Raw genomic sequence first — 26,661 nt, forward strand, 5'->3', positions numbered from 1 at the left:
GGAAGGTTTCAGCTTTCATATGAGTCATTTCTAAAACCAATGGATGAATTTAAAGACAGTTTATAAGCTTTAGATTCCACAACATGTGTAAGCGACAGGACTTTTGTCAGGGACTGTAGTGGCCAAACCAGGTTACTGCAGATCAGCTCTCATTTACTTGTTGGTATTGCAGCTCCACACAATCCACTTGAATGCTGGTATATCATATGACCGATGAATGTGACATTATTGGAATAAAAGAAAGACTGATGTGCTTGTGATAACCACAGCCTCTTCAAGCAGCTGATCTGTAGTGGTGCTAGGTATTGGCCCCACCAATCACATATGGATAACCTATCCTAAATATAGGTTAGATATGTAAGTTCCAGAAAACCCCTTCAAAAATCTTGTCTTTTATATATTGTATTTCCAATTCTGGTTAAATACTATGAAGAACACAGGATTCAAGCATCTACAAGGACAGAAACAGAATCAAACTGAAAAAAAAGAGATTTTAACACTCAGGTCAAGTGGCTTCAGGATGTCTTCGCAGACTATATACCTATAGAAATTGGTGACTGTCATCTCCATGACATATACCCTTTCATAGACTAAAGACTATCATGTCCATGACTATATACAATTATATCTTTCAATTTTATGCTGTACGATAAGGTTGTTATTACAATAGAAGACCATTCACTTCTATCAATGAAAGGTAATGATTGCGTAAATGAGTTATACAAATAATATGTTAATTTATGGGGTAAAAATAAGAATTAACAATAAAAAATATTAAATAATTTTACATCTTGCATTGAACTCTGAGTGATTTTGGCACAGTTTCATTTGGGTAATTATTATTTGTTATACTTTCTCAAACACAGTAAGGGTGCATTCACACTGAGTAAACGCTAGCTTATTCTGAACGTAAAACACGTTCAGAATAAGCGGCGTCTAAAGCAGCTCCATTCATTTCTATGGGAGCGGGGATACGAGCGCTCCCCATAGAAATGAATGGGCTGCTTCTTTCACTCCGTGCAGTCCCATTGAAGTGAATGGGGAGTGCCGGCGTGTACGCTCCGGCATGAGCAGAGCTTGCCGTATACGCCGGCACTCCCCATTCACTTCAATGGGACTGCACGGAGTGAAAGAAGCAGCCCATTCATTTCTATGGGGAGCGCTCGTATCCCCGCTCCCATAGAAATGAATGGAGCTGCTTTAGACGCCGCTTATTCTGAACGTGTTTTACGTTCAGAATAAGCTAGCGTTTACTCAGTGTGAATGCACCCTAAGAGGGCGTTCACACTACCGTTACTAATGTCCATTGCTGTCTTCCGTCATGCAGGCTTCTCTTACAAAAGTAAACAAACATGACAGTCATGCTTACATTAGTGTCAATGGGAAGTGACACAGACTCGGTCTGTGACAGTTTAATGTCCGTTGCTGTCATCCTATGACGGAAGACAGCAACGGACATTAATAACAGTAGTGTGAACTCCCCCTAAAAGTATTACCAGTACGGCATTAATCGCTAGTGCTAGCCTGATATCTAGCTGTGGTGTGGCAGGAAGAGTAGGAGATGGCAGTGGGATGAGATGGTTTGTATAATCCAGATGCCACTCAGTAATCTGACATATTGCTCTTTACACTCCATGAGCTACTGCTTGTCCGAGACCGAGAAGGCCTTCTCACTTCTGTAGAGGAAAGAGAGACATATACTTTACTGGTGCTGCTGTATACATTGTATTAGAGAAGAAAAGCAAGGCAGACAGAAACACAAGCAATGTGGAGAAACCTGAGTATTCTAAAAAGTTACGACATGATCCACCCCCCAGGGTTTAAGACTGGGTCACATGTGTGTACATTAGCTGTATAGTAGATATAAATTCTCATAATAAGCAATAATATAGAGGGCATGTAGTACTGCTGTATACTCTCCAAATCCCATTATGTGTCCCATAAGCCAATATTAACCAACATGAAGTTAGTTTTGTGTCCTTACCAGTTTCACAGTGAATATTCACAACAGGAGGTGTCTGTAACCTGCAGAAATAGAATTTATTATAGTAACTTAGAATATCCATGTGATGTATACAGTCAGATTAGTTATATATAATCCCTCTATAAATTGCACCATGTAATCATGTAGTCAGCATAGTAGCATATGTTTCTATAGGGGTCTTCTGGTAAAAGGCAAAAGATGAGGCACCGCAGACTTACAGCTATCCCGACTGTGTGTCTTAAAGGATAACCGGACAAGGCCAAAACTAGCACAAGATACTGTTCAGTAATGGTAGGAGTATGTCTTGAGAGTTACTTGTAGATGACTATTTGGTTTTTTCTCCAATTGCAAGGCCTTATTCACACATCAGAGTTTTGGACAATGTTTTGTAGGCCCCAACGCAAAATGTATAATTGGGCTCCATTTAGCATGTGATATTTATAATACGAGTATCTTTTTTACATATTAGGGAGTCATTTGAGCCTCTTGAGACTCCAGGGTCTGGTAGGGATTGCTACCCCTGCACCCCCTATACCTATACCCCTGAATGTGAATAAGCCCACTGTTACAACTAGGGAACAGGAGCTGAGCGGTAGTTGCCTGATCACTATACACACCACACACAGTTTTGCTGCCTGCATCTAGAGGGAATATTTGGGCAGCTGGCACCCACACTGATCTGATATTGATAATCTATCCTAAGGAATACGATAACCTGGAAATGAAGAACAAACGACAAAGAACATTCAACACAATCTTGGATATAGGATTAATGTTAATTGTAATCATTTTTAGCTTTCAAAATGACCTTTTACTACCTTCACTTGGAATTTTTTTGTAGCCCCCACCATTCCTGAGCAATCAGTGCTTTTATTTTCAACACCCAATATGCTAATATGGCTCTCTACTGTCAGGTGGGCGGTCCCTGACTTTGTGTTCTAGCCAGCAGAGAGTCTAATTAGCATATGGAGTTCTAAAACTAAGTTCACTAATTACTCAGAAACGCTGGGGGCTAAAGTAAGAATAGTAACTGTGCTTGAATCACTTCAATTACAGTGCCAAAGATAGCCAAGGTATTGAAGTCAGGAGCAGTGTGAGCGCGTTTCATCCCAGGGGTTCAGCTGGTGCCTCCATTGCAGACATATCACCTTTTTCTCAATATGCAAATAAGCTCCTTCAGGGTGTTGTTGTAGTTCCAAAGAGGTTACTGGTAATGCCCTCCACATTCTCCAAAGAATTAATTTGTATATTGTAAAAATGATGATATCTCGACAGGAGGAACCGATTCACAAACACTGTTTGATTGAGGTGACCCTAATCTATCTATCTGCAGGGCTGGGTTGATATGTTGGGGTTTGGTGACAGACTCTCTTTAAGTATGTATCCACATGAGCCATATACAGAGCAGTTTAACAAATCTCATCCACTCACTGCAGGAATAATATGCAGCAAAATCTGTACATAAATGTGGGCTTTAAATGTAAAATACAGGGTAAAAATCTGCAAGAAACCTGCAGCAATCATGCTATGAATTTCGTTATAAATTTTTTGGGTGAAAAAAATGAGCAGCATATTAATATCATGTGGATATCCCCTGTAACTTTATGGGTCATTGTAAAATGGTAACTTTGAGAACCTCACCTGCTCTCTTCTCCTTCCAGCAGTTTTTTATACGTAGCAATCTCAATATCCAGGGCCAGTTTGATGGTCATCAGCTCCTGGTACTCTCGTATCTGCTGGGCGACCTTCTGTTTTGTTTTTTGCAGGGCTTCTTGTACTTCCACTAGCTTTGCATTGGCGTCTTGGACAGAGGTATTACTGTTTGTCTTGGCCAGAGATACTTGTTGCTCCAATTGTACGGACTGAAATGGCAATCTTTCAAGTGTTAAGGCATGCATGGAGTAAAATCATCATGAAAGCAGAACTCGTCATATTACTTACACACAAATAGAATCACATGCTAATATTAAAGGGGTCTACTGGGGTTTCCATATCCTTAGGATAGGGCATCAATATCAGATGGATGGGGGGCAGTCAACTCCACTGATTAGATTTACAGCGTCCAGGGCTCTTACTACACGGTGGACCGAAATGGAATTAGACAGCTCCATTAACTGTGTAGTAAAAGGAAAAAACAACCTGAATGATCACAGAGGATCAAAAAACCACGCTAACCTGTGATAGCATTAAAACACTTTATTGGCACACTATATAAAATATATATTTTATATAGTGTGCCAATAAAGTGTTTTAATGCTATCACAGGTTAGCGCGGTTTTTTGATCCTCTGTGATCATTCAGGTTGTTTTTTTCCTTTTTGAGTACTGTTTTTCCCTACGGAGTAAACTGTTATAACTGCAGCCATATTTGACCTATCAGCTAGCTACAGACCATTTTGTACGGATCAGCTCGGTGCAAGATTGTGTGTTTTTTTGTATTAACTGTGTAGTGACTGTGCTGGGTTACTGCAGATTAGTACTATTTATTCATAGAGTACCAATAATTCCATGGTGCTGTACATTATTATATTAATTCCATGGTGCTGTATATGATTATATTAATTCCATGGTGCTGTACATTATTATATTAATTCCATGGTGCTGTACATTATTATATTAATTCCATGGTGCTGTACATTATTATATTAATTCCATGGTGATGCACATTATTATATTAATTCCATGGTGCTGTACATTATTATATTAGTTCCATGGTGCTGTGCATGATTATATTAATTCCATAATGCTGTACATTATTATATTAATTCCATGCTGCTGTACATTATATTAGTTCCCTAGTGCCGTATATGATTATATTAATTCCATGCTGCTGTACATTATATTAGTTCCATAGTGCTGTACATGATTATGTTAATTCCATGTTGCTGTACATTATTGTATTAATTCCATGGTGCTGTACATTATCATGTTAATTCCATGGTGCTGTACATTATTGTATTATTTCCATGGTGCTGTACATTTGAAGGTTTACCTGCAATACACCTGCAATACACAAAATACACAACACAACTACAGTACTAACAGTGACCAACTAGTACAGTAGGATAGGGGGCTCTGCCCACAAAGGCTTATAGTCATTCACTTGAATGGGATAAATCTGGAAATCTCTATAAATCTGGTAGAATTTATTCATTGGAAATGACTCTACCTCTTGTTCCAGTTCCCATACTAAATAATCCCGGTACTATATTTACTACTAGATATGTTTCTTAATTTTAATTGCCCTATCAAACAATGTACACACCCGATGATAAATAAAGAGGTAGTGAAAGATTGTCACAACTACCTACCCTTTACTAAGATCAAATAATGGGAATATGCAGTGCTTGTCCAGCTATATAACAATATGTTATGTGCTCCCTACCCTTCCCCCCTCCAACTTTCAAAAGGCTACAAATTGAGATAAAATTCATAATGAAGGGACTCTCTGATGGATAAAGGATTAAATTAATTGGACATTATTTGTACAGATCAGTATGGTGTCATAATAATTCCCATCTAATTGTAGTGACAACAGGATTGGTAGGGTACAAAAGTATTCACAACTCTCTCATTGTAGTGACAGTCTTATCATTATAGTGTAACAATAACCCCATTATCTAATTGTAGTTACAATAGTATTGGTACAGTATGGCAATAATTCCTGCTATAGTGTAACAATAACCACCACTATGTAATTGTAGTAACAACCATATTGGTACAGTATAACAATGAACCCCATTACCTAATTGTAGTGACAACAGTATCTGTATAATATACCTGTAATATCCTATATAACTGTAGTGACAGCAGTATCGGTATAATATACCTGTAATATCCTATATAACTGTAGTCACAGCAGTATCGGTACAATATATATATCGACAGTATTTGGTACTGACAGTTCTATATTATTGGACTAGAGATTATTGGGGTTTTTTTTGTTTATACCTTTTTTTGTTATTATTTTGTTAAAATAATAATAGCAATAATATAATAAGGATAATAATATAATAATAATAAATAGCTTTGTTTCCACCTTTCTTGTTACTGTATAAGTGGTTTCCATGAACACAGCAGGAAACATCCTAATGTTGGCACTTTCTTTTACTCAATGTTTATATAGTCGAGTAACTGAATGGTTCCGTATTTGCAGTGTGTACACATTTCACAGGTCATTCCCATAATAATGCAATTTTTGATGCAGCTTTATAGGCAAACCCAAGCCTAATAATGTCAGGTTAGCTTCAGATCTTTTGTTATCCGTTCATCTTGTTATACCGCTTGTCTCAAACAAAGATCTTTAGAGAAATAAGTATATGCTGGTCCTAACAATACACTAAGAATAGCTGACATTTTTACATGAAATAGGGGTATATTATGAAGCTGCACATCCATATGAAGCTCTCTGCCTGTCCGCACATGAACCGTTTTTTTTTAGCCAGACACAAAGTCGGACACGCAGGACTTTGTGTCCAGTTAAAAAAAAAAACAGTTTCCTTGCGGAGACCAGAAGATGCACACGGGCGGTCACCTTTACAAACCCATTCAAGTGAATGGGTTGGAAAACTGACTGCCAGGTTTCCGTCCACTGTCCAGTTTCGCAGGGCAGAAGACGGAAACCAGATGGAATGGCTAAACCGGAGACTGGGCGCAGATGTGAACCCTCCCTATGTATCCTTTGTCCTTTTCTTTTGGGGGTATTAATGGAATAGCATAAGAATGTGGGTGGGGTAGGGTAGATATATTGTATATATCCTATATATACTGTATATCTATTTATAGTAAATACATATTGTAAGCCGATGGCTGGTCAGGTAATGGAGGGGGTGTACATCTCATCCAGACTACACAGGTGGGAGATGAGAAAACTCCAGGAATGTTTGTTCTCAGCAGACAACTTTCGTCTGCTGAGCATTCTGGTAAATGCTCAGTACTGGGCTGGATTTTTAGGAATGACAGGTAGGATTGGTAGTAGGACCTGTCATTCCACCCCCCCTCCAGTCCACACTTTGGGGATCTTCCGGCAGAGACTCAGCTGCAGAAAGTCTCCTCGTCAAGGAGGCTTAAGAAGTTGCTCCAGCAGCAACACTTTGGCAGAGTTTGGCTGGAGAGTGAAAGAGAGGTCATAGTTTTGGAGCCGTGTCCTGAATGATTCTACTGGGTTTTTGGTTTTCTGTTATTCTAGGTGAGGTAACCTATTCTATGTTTAGTTAGAGCCTAGCCGGGCAGGTATTTATTTTTATATTGTTTCATTTTTGTTGCTGCACTACCTTTTTGAGTGAAAATAAACCCACCTAGCAACCCCAGACCCTGACAATATTTAGGGCTCGTTCACACGGAGTTAAACGCGGCACGCAATGTGCCGCGTTTATGGGACTTTTGCGCCGCGATTTTGACGGTGCATGTTTGCAGTCGCGTTAGCGCCGCATAAACGTGCGTTAACGCGACCGCAAACATGCACCGTCAAAATTGCGGCGCAAACGTCCCGTAAACGCGGCACATTGCGTGCTGCGTTTACTCCGTGTGAACAAGCCCTTATAGTGATAAAATAATAATAGCCAAAAAGGAATTGTATAAGAAATCTGCACCTGACGCTAAATTGACAGTTGTAGCTAGTATTCTTTTAGAGTCACCATAGCTGCCATCATGTTTGGGGGGATATATTAGTGATTGTTATAGCAGCATTGGAATTTTCACTATACTGTATGGTGGAATGTGTGGCTAACACTATTTGGTGGCATAATGGTTGTCAATTTTTGATTTAACACTGTACCAATTTGAAGGTGTCATGGCTTGTAATGTACGATGTATGAAGGGGCACTATGGCTGACTCCTTGGCTGCAGTATACTTTGAAGATAGTAATTCACAATGATCGGTCAAGGAATGACATGAAGTTACCAATCCCTGTAAAAAGTCATCTCTGAGTTCCATGATGTGTATAAAAGGATTGTTCTTTAATATCGCCACATTGGTGACCTCCGATATTCCTAAAATCTACAGTACACAGGTGAATATGATACTGTCCTCCAAACCTCATGATCAACAAAATGGAAGAATCGTTGTATCCAACCCCTTCAATGTACAGTATATTATCTTGACCATGAGGGTAAGTTCACACAGAGTTTTTTGGTCAGGATTTTGAGGCCGTATTCTCCTCAAAATCCTGACCAAAAAGACGGCTCCCATTGAAATCAATGGGAGCCGGTCAGGTCTTTTTTTCCGGGAGCCGGAACAAACCGGCTCCCGGGAAAAGAAGCAAGATGCTCATTCTTCAGGCCGATACGCCTCGCGATTCGGCCTGAAGACACTCCCGGCTAAGTCCATTCATTGTACCTAATCCGAAGCGGAGTTCGCGACTGGATGCCGGTGCAGTGCAGTGGCAGCTCAGCTACCCATATTTTGGATCAGAGCCTGAGGCGGCCTCTGCCTCAGGTTCCGGTCCAAAATACCCCGTGTGAACTTACCTTTGGTTAGGTTCATGGAGATGAGCTGCATACCCATAGAAAAATACCATCGCTCTGCCGATCACACATTGGTGGTCTATTCTATGTCTTTTCAAGATCTGATCCTTCTGATACTGATATATAGTTTACGCATATGAATGATCTGCAGTCTTATATGTAATATACAGATTAAACAACAGAACACTTAGGAATTTGTTTCAATAAGTACATATTAAAAGTTCTTGCAACAAAGGGAACTTTACTTAAATTTGGGTTCAAATGGATTTCAATAAAGATTTTTTTTCTTTCTTAAAATGTTTGGATCAGGTTTTTGAGTCTATTGAGTAAGTTTTTTGAAGCATATACAATTGTTGCTATAGTATAACAGGTATTTATTGCCGAGGGCAGAGATCTAGAACTATTCTGCAGGTATACACCATGTTTATGCAGGCTCTTTTGTTGACCTACAGTGTAAACTGGTTTCACAGACTCTTCATATGAAGCTTCGGAAGATCTTCAAAGAGAGATAGATAACTTCTTATCTTGAAATCCTGAGTTACAGCCTGTATTATAACCTAGAGATTAGACTTTAACAGTTTAAGTCCTGCAAGGAAATAGTATTTTATACATCAGATAACTGGATTGCATCTGATGTTAAAGGTGACCATTCACCTTCATTAGTTGTCGGTGGAGTAGCTATTCCTACCAACTGCTCCATAGACTTGCACACTTGGCGGACAGTGCATGTGTTGTCCATAGAGAGACGACACTCCTGGCACATACCTATGGTAGCGGCATATTGGTGGAGGAACCAAGGATCATCCATAATCTGATCCTTCCTTCCTAAAACTCAGTTGTCAAAGGTGAGTCAGGACACCCCCATATACATAAGAGAGTTGGTCAGTCCTACCGATACAGGTAGGTTTGGCAACTTTTTTCTTATGGGGGCTTTAAAGCCTCATGTAAATGTGAAAGTGGCTGAATGACATGGAGATCCTACAAATCCATACTATAGAACTACTTGGCCTTTGAGCATAGTTGAATGATGCTTAGTTAGTCCGAATTTTAGAGATAAGCATGTCTTCTTGTAGAGACCAGCTCTGTGTTATCTGAGCATCTGGTCCAACATACTGCCATATTTTTGGTATTAGAGTTTAACAATAAAATGGAGGTATAGTAGGGCTCATGTACCTCTATACCTATTATGACTCCAGATATTGGACCAATCAGTAGGGAATGTTGGTAGCTTTAAGTCGTTCTCCAAGCTTTTTTATATTGAGGACACATCATTACCATAGACAATCATCAATCATGGGTGTCCAAACCCAGAAAACCAACAATCAGCTGACATGGGGAGCAATGGGCACCAGGACAACACAGTGGATGTCTCCTTCCACTGTGTAGTGACTGTTCCTGGTACTGCACCTCTTATGTGATTCATTCACAGATGACTGCTGAGAATAGCTAATCGGTGGGGGTGCTGGGGTCTTGGACATACTCTGCTCTGCTATAGATAACTTAGCTGTTGACATCAAAAGCTTGGAAAATCCCTTTAAGCTCTACAGCAAGTAGTTGTTATGTTTCTTCATACTAAGCTCTTTTCCTAACAGGTCCTGAATGTCTGCATCTGGCCAGGCATACTGGGAGTTATAGTTCCCTGTGGAGGGGGAGTTGATGACTACTTAATAATGACCTACACTTTGGTTTTTCAATAGTACCCTACTGCCTGGTCTTTGTCACTGTTTCTATCCTAGGAACCCTTTCAGGAACCTACTGTGAGGCTTTGGCCTTGGACTAGGGTATGTGCTCGTGCAATGGCAGACTAGAGACTTCTGGAGGCCTCTGTCATCTCAGCGAGCCTGTGTCCATGTACATAAGCTGCATGGTTTATTATAAGGTTAGCTAATATGCTACATGCTGCTTATCTGTATGTATTGCAGTGAGTGTATTGTCAGGGGTATAATTTATGGGAGTCCAGTAACCTTAGTAGGCCCATTATGTGTCTCTTCCCAACTGAGGAGACCAATACTATAAACAAGACAGGTCTAGATTTTGCACTGGGACCCAGGAGCTTCATGTTACACCTCTGTGTACCGTGCCATGTATGTGTGTGTATGGGGGAGCTTATTCCTTACTAAGTCTGTTATCTTATGGGTCAGCCTGCGCCTGACCTACAAGGTCATAGGGAACTGCAAACAGTTATTTTGCAACGTGTGTCTTGAGCGCCTTGGCACAAGTAGTACGCCTCCTACAGGATGGCTAGTGGACTCACCAGAGCTGCAGAATATTACTGGAATAGTCCTATAGCTAAAGAAGTACAAAGTGCAATGCAATGGGAATTAATATTGTTATACCCTTGTGACTAATAGTTTTAGTGCTCCAGTGTTTCTGAATATGAAGTAACTTTACAGTTTTGTTGTCTTAGTTGTAATTATCCCATTTCTTTGTGCCTTCACCTCCAATGTATACTTATGAGAGTCTCATATGTGTGTTACAATTGTGTAGTCACATTCTGTAGTCATACTGCTACTGTGTGCTTATTCTTGCTATCATACAGTACATCCTGTAAGTTTGGCTTGCCGGATTTTTACATAAACCGTAGTTATCAAAAAAGATCCATAAACTGTAACAACCAAGTTTAGACGTTTTCTATAAAGTGTTGCTTGATCTCTGTATTTTCTAGTGTTATTATTACTGTGCATGAGTATTTGGCTCTTTTAAAGACCTCACATTCTTGCTGTCCACATGTCTTACTGCATGAAGAATTTACCTGGTTCTTGACACTTAGGACCTCTGACCTCAGCTTCTGGATTTTGCTGTTGAGCTGTGTAATTTGACTGCGGTTGTTCTCCAGTTCGGCCTCATAACGTCCGGCTTGCTGTACTCCTTGCTGTAACTAAAAATGGGCAAGACATGAGAACCGATTAAGATAAAACAATATATGTCTTGATGATGAACAGTTGTATTTTATCAAAATGATCAAAATACACTGACATGTATTATAACAAGAAGGAGAGAAGACGGTGCACCTTAAACAGTTCTATATTGTATAAGGCGAGCATGTAATAAGTACCTTACTCCTCGAGAGCGCCTGAGCCTCCTCCCGACTCCGAGCTGCAATGCTCTCATAGCGCTCCTTTATCTCCTGCACCATACTCTCCAGGTTTAATGGACAGACAGGTGACATATTTAGAAGCACTGATATATCCTGAGACTCTTCCATCACCTCTTTTAGTTCCTTTGAAAGTAAGTCAAGCAGTTTCAGTCAGCATGCTGTATAGTAGGGGAAGCTGAGCACAAGTTTTAGGCAGGTGTAGAAACAATTCTACAAAGTCAGATTACTTCCATAAGTGTTAATAGTCTATTTTTATCAATTAACAAAATCCAAAGTGAACAAACTAAAAATCACATGAATATTTGGTGGGACCATCCATTCTTCCAGGAAACAGTTTTTGGTAGGTTCTTCTTTGTGTGTTGTCAGGGTCTGGGGTTGCTAGGTGGGGTGGCATAGACACACAAGTCCAGTTTCTTTAGTCCAAACAAAAGTAGAGTTTATTTTCACTCAAAAAGGCAGTGCAGCAACAAAAGGAAACAATACAAAAATAAATACCTGCCCGGCTAGGCTCTAACTAAACATAGAATAGGTTACCTCACCTAGAATAACAGAAATCCAAAGCCAGTTGAGTCATTCAGGACACAGCTCCAAAAATATGACCTCTCTGTCAGCTCTCCAGCCAAGCTCTGCCAAAGTGTTGCTGCTGGAGCTGGCTTCTTAAGCCTCCTTGACGAGGAGACTCTCTGCAGCTGAGTCGCTGCTGGAACATCCCCAAAGTGTGGACTGGAGGGGGGTGGAATGACAGGTCCCACTACCAACCTACTTGTCATTCCTAAAAATCCAGCCCAGTACTGAGCATTTACCAAAATGCTCAGCAGAGGAAAGTTGTCTGCTGAGAACAAACATTCCTGGAGTTTTCTCATCTCACCCACCTGAGTAGTCTGGTGAGATGTACACCCCCTCCATTACCTGACCAGCCATCGGCTTACAGTGTGTAGACTTGTTCCAATCCTTCTGTCTCTTCATGTAATCCAAGACAGACTGGATAATGGTGAGATCAGAGTGAGGGCCATCACCTCCAGGGCTACTCCTCTGAAGGATGGTCACACCAAATATTGATGGGATTTAGATCTCTATTTTGTTCATTCACTTCATTTTGATGTTGACAAGTTGCACTGGAAAGGTTGTCTGTCACTGAGAAGGACCGCCCACTGGACTCCTAAGCCCAGAATAAGCAGGACTTTAAATAAATAAATAAATAAAATAAAACTTTGATTTGATGTGACAAGCCCTTTAAGCATACTGTAGTTTATTGGGAGCAGTCTTGAAAAATGTTTAAAATTAAGTTTGATCTGTTCGTTCGTTCATTCATTCATTCGTTCGTTCGTTCATCCTTCATGCACCCTTATACATATGAAAACAGTCAATACCATTAACAGAAAGGAGCACAATAACTCACGAGTTCATAGACTGCCTTCATAAGCTCAATAGTCCCTTTTAACTCCTGAAGTTTTGCTTCCAGTTCACTGCGGTCTAAGCTACACGTGTCCACATCCTATACATAAAAGAAGGTGATATATCTGTATTAATATGACTGTACTATAAACATAATCATTCATTTATACACCAAAAGGAAATTCACAAGCTCAAAATGATATTGTGTGCCATCAAGTCTCCGCATAAAGCCACAGGTTTCAGGGTACATGATGCGCCGCCCTTCCCTAGCCAGGTTACAAGTTACAGGGAAAAGGATAAGATACCAGGTGCAGGAGACAAACACAGTCCAGTATTCAAAGTTCCAAGAGTACATGCTCAGATTTTAGGGTTCTCAGGGTTCAGGCTCAGGGTTTAGGATACTGTGGATACCGGCTCATCTTTCAGGGTTCCCTGTGCTAGATTAGGTTTTACTGTACAGATATAATGTCTCTATCTTTTCGGTTCTCTGCACCACCCTCAGCTCGCACGCTGCAGCGCAGGAGGCATGTTCAGTTTGATTCCTTACTTAGGGTTCTTGTTGCGCTGTCTGAACACTGCTCAATTACCTCTTCTCTGTAATTGAATTGAATATTCCACCCATCTCCTGCACCTTGTTTCCCTTTGCTCCTTTGATAGTTAATCTTAGCCTTGCCTGTGTGATTGACAGTCTGTCTACCAATCCAGTTGGAGCAGATTCTGAATTTCCTATACACAGGTCATCTCCTCACACATGGTTGCTGGCTATTGAGACTCTGCCCTGTGACTTTTTCCCTACTAAGCTCCTCTTTCTGCTTTTATTGTATTCTGACCTCTGCTTACCTTTGACTACTCTCTCAGATTTCAATTCTGTACTACATTGCTCGACTGTTTATGCCCTTTAACTTTGCTTCTGTGTTGTTTATCTTATCTTGTTCTATGTACACTTAATTAGAAAAGGGATTGCTGACCAGTTGCTCCTGTCATTAAGACAGTTGTGGACTTGTGGCAATTAGGTAGGGATAGAGGCTGGGTTGAATTTAGGGCTCACTGTCTATCTTTCCCTTCTTCCATTGTTCCAGCAGCAGCACTGGGGAATTACACAACTAGCAATTCCCTTACTACAGAGTAGATAACAGATGGAAAACTCAAACTTCAGAATTAATTTCACAACTCTAAATGGAGAGCAAAGTTATCTGTATGGATATAGGCAAGTCCATCGCTAAGACCCTTCTTCTCTGAGACAGAATGAATGAAGACCTGCTTTCCGAGAGCAGCTCTGGCAAACATCTAAGTAGCCACCATTGCCATGTATTACTATATTTCTCCTGCAGTAGCGGCTAATGGTTGCCTGGCTTTGGCTACTACAAAATAGTAAATTCAGCCATGTCAGGCAATTCTTTGTCTATCCTCTCATTTATTTTCACAGTTGGGGTCACATTCGTGATTTTAGAACATGGCAGGAATAATACAAATAATACTTGTCACATCATTCAGCTACAATGACACCTTATGTGTTTTCTATGAGTAATGTATCGTTGTGCCCATAACTCACTGAACATATTCTCATTTCTACTTGTCATTTATTTCTACACCAAAACAGAACATTTATTAGCCACAAAATCTGTCGAGACAATGAAACCAATAAATACATCGGGATGTGTCTTTGGTTGTCAGTACGCAGTTTACTTACTATTAGTACATAATGTGAGTTATGTCCAATCTTACGATATATATCTACTCGTATAAGATCCTCACAAATAATGGAAATCATTGTATCTGATAACAGATTTTTCATGTTCATGTTTTCAAGAATTCTGCTGCAGATATGTAGTTTGACATGCCAAGGAACCAAACATAAATTTTTGATTCATTTATTTATTGGAATAGCGCCAACATATTCCACAGACAGACTATGCATTCACTAACATAAGGGCCATCCAAAGTGGTTTTTACAACCTAAGTTCCCCTTCTTATGCCTACACGCAATCTTTGGTCATTTCTTAAGAAGCCACTTAAAGTATTTTTGGAATATGGGAGGAAACCAGAACAGTCTTATCTGATGTAGACCTGTATCTTCTGTGTTTCAAGGCAACACTGGTATCCTCTAACCTTTTATAACACCCGTAAACTTCTGATGCTCTTATGTCGTGTCCGACCTACATGACTCCATACACCAACTAGCAGTGTCCAAAAGGAGAAACCCCCGGGACAGAGAGTACTTAATAAATGGTATCCTTATGAGATTTCTTATGTATTTGTAAGTTTTAGAAATTTTGATGACAATATCTAATGAATGCACCAACCTTGCTGCTATATATAATACATATAGTTGTATCTAGTATGAGACTCTTCTGCACCAATTTTAAGAAAATATCTATAGCTCGTTATAAACCTATAAGGAGCCTTCGTATCCATATTGTAAATCTTGAGAAGTCTGGTAACAGTCCCCTGTACATTTAGGCTAATAAAATATCCTTTGTTGCTTCTTCTTTGTAGTATTATGCCAATATGTCTAGCGTCACTGTCATCATCTATATGTATTCGAGTTATACAAAGGATATTAATGACACATCAGTTCAGTAAACTGGTAGAACAGGTCTGCCTCTAATGTTGGCAATGTTACTAGATGATCACAATACTAATACTAATAATAGTAATAATTATAATGGTGGCTAGACAGTAAAAATTGCTGCTTATCTCTTCTATAGCCATATTCAGAATGTTCTAAAGTTACTGCTATATTATTAGGGCATATTTAGAACTTTTTATAACATATTTATATTAAATAACCTAATTGCATAGGATAGAGGATAACTTGCAGATTAATGAGCTTTGACCATTCAAACCCCCACTGATCAGTAGAATGGGGGACTTCTGTACTGTGGTGGTTGGGCAGGTCATGTACCCCTCCATTCATTTCATTGAGAGTGCCGGAGATAGCCAATTTGGCTATTCTCTATGGAAATTGTTCCCTATCCTACTGATAGGAGATGACTTGCTTTGATGGGAAAACTCCTACAAGGTGACCATATACATTATATTTCCATAATTTGGTCATTGAACACCTATTAAACAAATGGCTGGTGAATGATCATTTTGCAATACAGCTATACACATATCAGTCCATTTATATTCACTTAATCCATCATACAGTAGAAATTGAAATTATCCTATAACCTAACCGGGCTTAGATTCTCACATTTCCATACAGCAGGTGGGATCTTTTGACCCTCATATGAATTTATAAATTGACTTACAAATGTCATATATGTGTTGTCGATAGTTACATTACACTATTATTGTACCTTTTTCATATTCACAAAGGCATATTCCAAGTCAGTACGTATACGCACCAAATCTTCAAACCTAAGAGGCAAAGACAGAACACACACAAAGTCAAAGGAGTGATTATCCAGTAACACTGTAGGGCACATATTATGTACAACAATAGAAAGGACATTTTTATTTCCGGTTTTACTAGATTCTGTTCTTGCATAATTTGCAGCAAAGTTACGGAAGATGTTTGATAAATTTGGTACATCTATAAGTCTAATATTTCTGTCCTGAGATGTTATGCTACTTTCTATGCCATCTCCATACTGGAGTGAGATTGCTACCATTTTGCGTCTTTTTAAAGGGTTATACTGGATAAATCTGGCGTACAGATAGTACAGGCTGACCAATGCCACTTTACCACCTACTTTTCATAAAAAGGGGTGAGAAATTTATAAATGTAAAATGTCCAAATTTTTATACGAATGAACTTAAAAAGTTGCGACCTTTCTCGGTAAACTGACATAATTGAGAGTAAATCCGTTGGGACACAGCATACCCCCCCATGACTCTTGTGAGTCAGTGTAAAAATACCATTGAGCATTTGGATTGCAAGTTTTTTATGGTGATGATAAATCTCTCCATCATAGTGTATTGAAGCATTTATGACAAGAAGGGGTCTTACTAGGTTTTCAGAAGCAAAACCAGACCCACCGGCCTTTTGACATCCACATCCAGGGCCTGAAGAAGGTTGGTGCTGATTCCCTAGTACAATTAGTGCCCCAATTAATGAACAGGAACTAATGTATTTTACTGCTAGGAAAACGGTAATACCTTATGCACATGTCCGTACTGTTTTTCACGGACCTAATGCTCACGGACCCATAGTCTACTCTAGTCTATATTTTTAAGGGAGCCTACAGCATCAAAAATTTGTGGCATAGGGAACATACCTTTATGTCGAATTGCAATCTTGATACCAAGAAAATAAACATTTAATTTGCATGTAAATGAGCTGTTTAGTGCACACAAGGCGTGCATGTGCCTGCCAGAGCATCCATTTTACCTGCGGTTTCCACCCAATACTGTCATCTAATGTAACATTTGACAGGTCCCGATGTGCATCAACCACAGATAAAAACAGGTGCTCTGGAAGATGGAGCCACTCCCCGGCTGCACCAAACAACTCATTCACATATGGATTAAGGCCAAATCCCCACGCAGCATTTAACAGTACCTGCAAAGTGGATGAGATTCTAGCAAATCTGATCCACACATTCTAGAAAAATACACACAGCTGAAATGCTGTGATTTCAAAAAATGTTGTGTTGTTGGAAATCTCAGCATGCCAATCGTACTGTACCTACAGAAACTCCAGTGGTTTTCCTATAGGTATAGGTAGTTTAGAAGCAATTTTAAATGTGTATGATTCCCTTTAAAGGGGTTGTTCTACCAATAAAAAATCCAACAAATAAACTGAATGTGCATTTTACAGTAACTTTGTAAAGGATTGTTGTTAAAGAGGATCTTTCATCAGATCGGGCACATGCAGTTTTATATACTGCTGGAAAGCTGACGGTGCGCTGAATTCAGCGCACTATCAGCTTTCCCAATCTGTGCCCGGTGTAAAGCGCTATCGGTCCCGGTACCGTAGCGCTTTACAGTCAGAAGGGCGTTCCTGACACTTAGCCAGGGATGCCCTTCTGCCCAGCAGTGCCTATCGCGCTGTACTGTGGAGCGGGGAGGAACTCCCTCTCCTGATAATACTCGTCTATGGATGAGCTGTGTGAGCAGAGGGAGGGGGCGTTCCTGCCCGCTCCACAGTACAGCGCGATAGGCGCTGCGGGGCAGAAGGGCGTCCCTGGCTAAGTGTCAGAAACACCCTTCTGACACTAAAGAGCTACGGTAACGGGACCGATAGCGCTTTACACCGGGCACAGATCGGGAAAGCCAACAGTGCGCTGAATTCAGCGCACTGTCAGCTTTCCAGCAGTATATAAAACTGCACGTGCCCGATCTGATGAAAGGTCCTCTTTAAAAAAATGTTACCTGTTTCCAGAAATATAATGTCTCTTATAATAGCAGCACATGGTATAGGTCTCTGCATGTCTTTGTAGTGAGGCTCTGTTAGTCTCAGTAGAATACAGTATAGCTTCTGCTATATCCTTAGTGAAAGAAGCAGGGGTATCATTTAGGCTGGACATTAGCTTAGCTCTTCTTTTGTTTTTTAGACAGAAAGCTGAAAATGGGGAGCAGCATTTATAGCAGTAAAAGGTATAGATCGTAATATGGATTCTGTGCAGTGAAGTGAAAGCAAATAGGTAAGCACTTCTGTGGTGATGTCCTCCTTATTAAGGACAGAGATAAGAATGATCATTCAGAACAGAGCAAAATAGAGTTGTGAAGTCCTTAGCTAATAACTTGTATCCTCACTACCTGAAATCTGTATCAGGATGGCTACCTTTAACCATGATAAATGCTTCTGAGGCTGAGGGCCTTTGGAGTCCAGCGGCCACTTCTTAGGGCCTTTCTCATCTCTGTTGTAGTATCAGCCATCTTCTTTGGAGTGGCCTGTTGGGGGAGTAGCATACCAGACAGGGACAGAAATAGACTTGACAAGCTGGTTATAAGGGCCAGCTCTGTCCTGTGAGCCCTCTGGACCCAGTACAGGTGGTGGGTGACAGAAGGATACTGTCCGTGGTGAGCTCCATGCTGGAGAATAACTGTATGAGACCGTGATAGCACTGGACAGTACTGTCAGTGACCGACTGCTTCACCCCTAGTGTGAGAAGGAGCGCTATCGAAGATCCTTCCTCCCAACTACGGTCAGGCTGTATAATCAACATCAGGCTAAGCGGAGATCACTCTGCACAAAGAACTAAATGATCCTGAAGTCTTTTTTTTTCCTTTTCAGTTGCTATGACTCCTAGTATCTTTTCTATCTGCTATGAGCTTGTATGTGTTCTTTCTTGTAATATATTACTGTATTATCTATGCTGCTGTAACACACTGAATTTCCCCATGGTGGGACTATTAAAGGATTATCTTATCTTCTGCCCATGCTGGGCATTCTCTCTGAAAAGCAAAGAGGAAGCCTATGTCCAGCCCGTTTCTTCTACTGTGGATATAGCAGAAGCTGTCAGGTATTCTAGACAAAAGAAAGTTGTAAAAAAACCAAATACAATGAAATAAGATTAATCCGCTTCATACAATAAGGGGTTCTTTTTATGGCCTGTATTACAGTCAAACCCCCTATGATTCTTTTGAACCAATATTCACAATAAAGCCCTATCCACAATCAGTTTAGTAGAACCATAGGAAATTTGAGAGGAAAAACTTTACTCCCCCCACCAAAAAGAAAAAAAAAATATTGCCATTTTATGATCTTTTGCAACCATCTTGTGGAATTTTCTGTGGCTTTGTATGGGATAGTAAAGGATAAGCAATAGTATGTACTACGCAATCACAAGACATATTCTGGATCTCATATTCTGGGTTGGTTCACTTACTCTAGATTATAGGTTCCTCCCAATAATTTGGTATTGCAGCTTGGAGTTTCACCAATTCATTAAGTTATATATATATAACTAATATGTTCTGAATCACATAATAGGTATAATTATAAGCTAATTCATCATTTACTCACTCCTAAATAGCTATCAGGCTCACATCCAAAACACAGAAATACTATATAGGAGTTATCGCCTGTCCTAACAAACAAGATGTTCAAAGACAACACAATGAAGAAGATGGCACAGAAATATCCAATACTGATCAAATCAATTAAAACAAGACAGTACACATGTATATTTCTGAAACACCCACCATGGTATGACTATGTCCAATAGTAAACCTTCAAGATAAGCTGACACGAAATGCCCTGTCCCTTAAATATTCTAGGACCTGTTAACTTGTGGTCCAAACATTGGTCTATCATGAATCTCCTAAACCAAAGTTATTGAACATGTCAGATCCCACCACCCCAAACTAACTTGTCTTTTATGTCATTGACAGAATCCACCATTTCCAGCGTGCTCCTCTGAATCTCTTCATTTCTCTTGTTCACACCATTGACTTGTCCAAGGAGGCTACTTATGTACGAAAGGTAAATGGGTTCCAAGTCTTTTTCAGAATTTTCTTCTTGTTGCAACATTGACCAGCGTTGCTCCAAAATTTCACGCTGTTTCTCCAGGTATCGAATCTGTGAGACACAAATAATAAGGATCTTTAGACTTTTCATTTCGTAGTTGCCTTCCCAAAGATTCATGTGATTCTCCTAAGATGTGAGTCCTCAGAGATGTACCTCAAATTACATGTATACAAGAAATTCCACCAGCTGATGTCTTGATTCATCTTGTTCTCCTAGACAGTTCTCTAGGATTCCATAGATGCCTCCTCCTGTCCTGCTCTTATCAAGTCAAATTCAGCTATAGATTGTCTATGTTAATCTATAAATCAAGGTAGCTAGCAGAATAAGTGTTGGCATTACAAAGTCTTTATATATCCCAGGTCTGCATTGTGTAGATTAGTGTTTCCCAACCTATTTAGACTTGGGTCACCCCTGGAAGAAAAAATATTCTCAGGCCACCCCTACCAAATATTTTTTGCCAAAAGACAAAAAATGCCCTTAGGAAGCAGATAATGCATTAAGGCATGTAGTCGTCTTCCCAACCAGAGTGTTACGGCCCCCTGAGTTTCCAAGACACCCCTATTATGAATCACTGTTGTAGACAAAGAAGACCACTGATAGTTCTATAGAATAATTTCAACATCCTAATATAGACCTAGAAGAGAATCTGGAAATGTATTTGACATCATTTAGAGTCATCATGGAGTTAGAGCATCTAAAGGGGCTTTGAAACCCTTTTTTCAAACCTACCATTTCATAAATCTAAGTTAATACGTGTGTGTGTGTGTGTGTGTGTGTGTGTGTGTGTGTGTGTGTGTGTGTGTGTGTGTGTGTGGTTGTCATTCTGGCAGATCTGGAGATAGGCATGGAAAGAATAAAGTCCCTGTTCAGACTGTGCATGCAGTGATAATGGCGGTGCAGAACTGGTATGGGTCAGTGTGGATGATTTGTAAAGGAAGGTTTAGTGTTGCACTATTGTGTTGCGCATTGTGAACTGTTGGCATTGGGTTGTGTTTTGTGTTGCATAGAAGGTATCACATTGGATGAGTACTGGTCATCATGGGGTCAGTCATTCTAGAGCCTGCATTGTGCATGGACTCCCTAGAAATGGAACAAAATGACGCAGTGACGTCAGACGTTGCTCAGGGTACCTAAGGGGAAATGGCCTGTAGGCAAGGAGATCAGCTTGAGGGTCTTCTAGAGTAGACATGGCAAGCTTGGAAGTTTGACGGGTGCTTTTGGAGTAGGAAAGACTCTTACCCATACATCATTGAGTTCCATGTCATGATGCACCATAAATGACAGTACTGGTTCTATAGTGGCAGGATGTGTATCCCCCATGACTGTGGAAGTGTACTATATGCTGCTGGGGCCTGCAATCCTACAGAGCTTGGCTTAATGTTCAGCTGTTGTTTAGAGTTCCATTTGCTGAATCTGCAACATCTACAGTAAAGAGATTCCTAGTTAGAAACAGAGTATCCAGGTGTCCTTTATCATTGATGGGAGGCTTCAGGTGAGGGTGTCTGGGTGGTTGTTTGGAGAGGGCAGGATGGGTACAATGTAATACAGTAATACAGTGGCGGCTGCAGTGGAGCCTAGTGGGAGAGGCCATATTGCCATCAACCCGATATTGGTGGCTGGCAGTCATCACTGTACACTTGATGTCCTGGTGATGTAGTGAAGGCATAGGTGTGGAGAGCTGTGATATCTACTGTATGTAGCTGTACTGTAACAAGCATGCAACTGTGGGAGGTTTTAGACTCTTTGCTTCACGTAGCATCACCATTGTGCTGACTTACTATATACAACTATTATTGTCATTTGGTTTGTGATCTTTTGATTTGTGACGTCTTCTAATGCTTGCCTATCATTGAATATATGTCATGTACTTAAGACATACAAAGCTACCTGCTATCGACTCCATTGTAACTCCATACTTCTCATTAATCTTTGTACAGACACAGGTGTAAGCTGGTGAATTGTATAGTAAAGCCCAGGCCTTCAGTGACATAGGTGCCCCAGTTAGTAGAGACAGGTGGAACACCCCTAAGGCCAGTTCTGAACAAATTTTACATCTTTAAGCATTTTCCAAAATATTTTATTTAGCACCAAATTCATTAATATACAGACAAACAGTGGCACCCTTCACCTATACATTTTGTTAAGTGGATGCCCCTGTATAGTTCAGGACAATGCCTACAATAAAAAAAAGGCTGAGCAATGGAGACCTCCATCAATATAGTTATTTTCTTTGGGCCCATTTAAGTTATGCATTAGGATAGGCCATAAATACTGTATCTGATTGGTAGGGACCAATAGCCAGCCCTGACATGGATCAGCTGTTTGGAGCTGCGTTCTGACACAAATACTGTTATCATTATACTCCAGGTTCTTTTCAGACCCCGGAGTATAATGATCGGAGGGCTGGGGGAGGTAAGGGAACATAAAAAACACTGTTACTTAACTCTCCTGCACTCCGGCAGTCTGCGGGCCTCTTTGGTGAAATCCCAGGCGGTACGTGGGCCAGGCCAGCATCATTATGCATTGTGACACTGGCCTGGCTCACGGGATGTCTGGTCTCCAATTATTATACTCTGGTGTCTGAAAAAATCCCAGAGTATAATAATTGTTCATGGGTGGTCTACAATGGTCCACAATACTATGTGCAGGGGTCACTATGAGGCATAATAGTTTGTCCAGGGGCCACTATGTGGCATAATACTGTGTGCAGGAGCCACTATGGGGCATAATACTGTTTGCAGGGGCCACTATGGGGCATAATACTGTGTGCAGGGGCCACTATGGGGCATAATACTGTGTGCAGGAGCCACTATGGGGCATAATACTGTTTGCAGGGGCCACTATGGGGCATAATACTGTGTGCAGGAGCCACTATGGGGCATAATACTGTGTGCAGGGGCCACTATGGGGCATAATACTGTGTGCAGGAGCCACTATGGGGCATAATACTGTGTGCAGGGGCCACTGAGGGACATAATACTGTTTGCAGGGGCCACTATGGGGCATAATACTGTATGCAGGGGCCACTGAGGGACATAATACTGTGTGCAGGGGCCACTATGGGGCATAGTAGTGTGTGCAGGGGCCACTATGTGGCATAATAGTGTGTGTAGGGGCCACTACGGGGCATAATACTGTGTGCAGGGACAACTATAGGGCATCATAGTGTGTGCAGGAGCCACTATGGGGCATAATATTGTGTGCAGGGGCCTCTATGGGGCATAATAGTGTGTGCAGGGGCCACTAAGTGGCATAATAGTGTGTGCAGGAATGCGGAATGTGCAGGCGGGGGGGGGGGCATGTGAAATGTTCACCTTGGGACCTAACCATTCCTAATTACGCCGCTGACTATAGATGTCTGTCGATGGTTTACTCTACACTTAAAACATATGCTTGCTCGATTGAACTGAGCATGCATGTGTTATGGGGGATTCAGGAGGAATTGCTGTTTAGCTGACAGTTACTGAATATGCGTGGTCTTTAGTCTCTTCTAGACAACCTCTGGTTAGATGCAATACTGGCTATGACCTAGTGAGCAAAGCAACATCCATCAATGAAATAGTGAAGACAAAACACCAACATATGTAGAAAGTGAGATATGGATACAATATTACAACTGTCTAAAGGAAAAACTGTGTTCTTGCCCGTAGCAACCAATCACAACCGAGCTTTCCTTTTTCAAGCCCACTATAAGAAATGATCGCTGCGCTGTGATTGGTTGCTAAGAGAAACAGAGACCATTTTTCATTTAGGCAATGTCATATATCTGCCTCAAAGGGACAGATTTGTTACCCATCTACACCAGTATTATGTTGCAATCCGGGGGTCTGCGAATTTCGAAATGACACTTGGGACAAAAATTGTTGCAATTGCTGTTTTAACATTACCCTCGCTGCTTTCTGAAAAGGGGGCACAGGTGTGATGGGGGAGCAACATGGGGCCTTAGCCTAAGGCCTCCCGTAGACAGTCGCAGCCATGCATCACAGTTTTTCCCTACAGCGCTGGGATTGGATGTTTATATAAGTTTTTTCTGCTGTTTGTGACTCATTTTTCCTGCTACTGTTAGCCAGAAAAATGCCCACTATGTGCCCCTCACTGCCCTCAATGGATTCCAATGGAAAACCGTAACTGAATTCCACTCCGTAGCATCATTCCAATTCTTGCTCTTTCAGCGCATAAACAGTGCTTTAAGGCCATATTCACATGTCTGCACTGATCGCATTTCTAATGTCCATGGTTATAATGGACAGCTCTCCACCCTGCTTATATATGGACGTGAGCTTTGGTGGTTGATCCATTTTTCAGCTTTTTTTTTAAAACTTCTCCTGTACTTTTCAATATCTCTGGTCCGTAAAAAAATTACACATGGATGCCATTTGCTTTTTTCATGGACCCATAGACTTGGGTTGATATGATGCATCCATATTGGTGAAAAAACAACCAAACATGCTTTTTTTTTTTTTTCACCGGCCCATAGTCCTTGAAAAAATACATTGAAATGAATGGATATGTATGTCGTCCATGAAAAAATGTGAACGGCCTACTATGCAAATAGTGGACAATAAAGCCTAACCGCGGTGGTGGCCGCACAGATTTGCCAATAAAAGTGGCTATAACTACACACAGTCCTGAAAATAGATGTTGGATTTTTCCAACTTGTACCATGTGCACATGCCCTTAGCATTGCAACGTAAACCAAATGCGTAGAGCGCACTCACACTTCCTCTTTGTATTTAACCCATTGATATTTACAGCGTGTAGCAACGTAGACTCCCATCACCGTCTGCCCTTCCCTCTGCACTCACCTTGTCTTTGAAGCAGGCCAGGTCTTTGTTAAGCTTTTCCTCTCCATCATCCAATTTGGGCAAAGGTAGAGGGTCAGAGGTCACTTTGACTTTAGTTTGGATGGTCTCTTGGACGGTCTCTTCAACGCTTTGAGTGTAGGATACACTTGTCGTGCAGGACTTTGTTGTGTAGGTTTCTGATGAACGAGGACTAAGAAACAGTTTACGTTCAGTATTTACTGAATCCGGACGCCACAGAGGCAAGTCATAGCTAGAGGTGTGAGAGAAGTCCGCCATTTAGAACAGTCAGTCAGTATACTTGCTGTGGACGCCGGTAACAAAATCTTTTTTTGTTGTCAGAAATCTGTGCGAAGCTGTGATTCCAGAGCGGGAGAACACAACCTGGGTGTGCCTGACACAGGGAGAGGCTGCAATTACCAGCCGGCTGAAAACGACAGCGGGGTGTCAGCCATTCGGTATGCTAATGTGATACACACAAATATCCCTCACATGTACTGGATCTATAGGAATACACGCATGCTTTACATATGGATACGCTCTTCATAAGCTTTATATACACAGTAATGTGCACTACATACCATACCCTAAATGATCTTTCTTACAAGGTATAGAACAATCTCTCTCTATACTTCTGCACGCTGAGACAAGTACACACAACTATTTCACAAGCACTCAAGACATATTCAGAAGTGGAGCTAAAGTCAAGGATTTAGTTGTGTCATACTGCAGCCTACGTATGAGCGTAAAGGGGCCACCAAATGACTTGCACGGGCTATTCAATGTGTAATAAAAAAAAAGGTGTACAATTTGCCTTATGATTTTCAAAATCTCTGTTTGAGGTCACTCAATAATAACGTACATTGTTCGCATACAAGGGATACAAATAAGTCTGACAGGAGGCAACACGGTGGCTCAGTGGTTAGCACTGTAGCTTTGCAGCACTTGAGTCCTGGGTTTGAATCCCACCAGGAGCAACATCTACAAGGAGTTTGTATGTTCTCCCGGTGTGTGCGTGGATTTCCTCCCATTCTACAAAGATACTTAAATGAAAACAAAACAACAAAAAAAAGTACATTGTGATCCCTATATGGGGCTCACAATCTACATTTAAAAAAAAAAAAAACAACAACAACAAATAAGTCTGACAGATAGATAGGTTACAGTCACCTGAATCACATGGTGTTTGGACATTGTAAATAGGTGCCCAACTATTTTTATGAATATGCAAATGAGCTCTTTGGAGCAAAGTGGGTATTTCCATTGCTCCAAAGAGCTAAGTGGCAACACCCTCATTACCCCAAACAGCTCATTTGTATATTAACAAAAGCGGCCATTTCTTATCAATGATGGCAACCATTCTCAAGGTGAAAACTCCATTGGATTCAGGTGACACTAACCTACTGTGAGAAGGTGACAGGCTAAGTCTTGGAGTCCCGGTATATCAGCCCCAGATTCTTCTCCTACCTTTAGATGTCTTCTCCGCGCCGCCGTTC

General features: G+C 40.8%; 1 protein-coding gene across 1 annotated transcript; it reads right to left on the reverse strand.

Moving 5' to 3' along the window:
• Positions 1 to 1,445: 1,445 nt before the first annotated feature.
• On the reverse strand, positions 1,446 to 25,539 carry LOC142193882 (keratin, type II cytoskeletal 80-like). Its single transcript, XM_075262895.1, has 9 exons — positions 25,169 to 25,539; positions 20,206 to 20,414; positions 16,246 to 16,306; positions 12,945 to 13,040; positions 11,504 to 11,668; positions 11,201 to 11,326; positions 3,626 to 3,846; positions 1,985 to 2,025; positions 1,446 to 1,676 (listed from the first exon to the last, which is right to left on the reverse strand). The coding sequence occupies exons 1-9, from the start codon at positions 25,442 to 25,444 to the stop codon at positions 1,603 to 1,605; spliced, it is 1,269 nt and encodes a 422-aa protein (XP_075118996.1). The 5' UTR covers positions 25,445 to 25,539; the 3' UTR covers positions 1,446 to 1,602.
• Positions 25,540 to 26,661: the final 1,122 nt, after the last annotated feature.

This window comes from Leptodactylus fuscus, chromosome 2, assembly GCF_031893055.1.
Source record: "Leptodactylus fuscus isolate aLepFus1 chromosome 2, aLepFus1.hap2, whole genome shotgun sequence".
Classification (NCBI taxonomy): Eukaryota; Metazoa; Chordata; class Amphibia; order Anura; family Leptodactylidae; genus Leptodactylus; species Leptodactylus fuscus.

Bases quoted from the DNA above. Each gene is read 5' to 3' on its own strand.
- LOC142193882 (XM_075262895.1), bottom strand. From the start codon at position 25,444: ATGGCGGACTTCTCTCACACCTCTAGCTATGACTTGCCTCTGTGGCGT. The intron at 16,307-20,205 runs GTTAGTTTGGGG...TTTGCCTCTTAG, and splicing joins GTCAATGACATAAAAGACAA to GTTTGAAGATTTGGTGCGTA. The intron at 1,677-1,984 runs GTAAGGACACAA...TTTCCTCTACAG, and splicing joins GAATATTCACTGTGAAACTG to AAGTGAGAAGGCCTTCTCGG.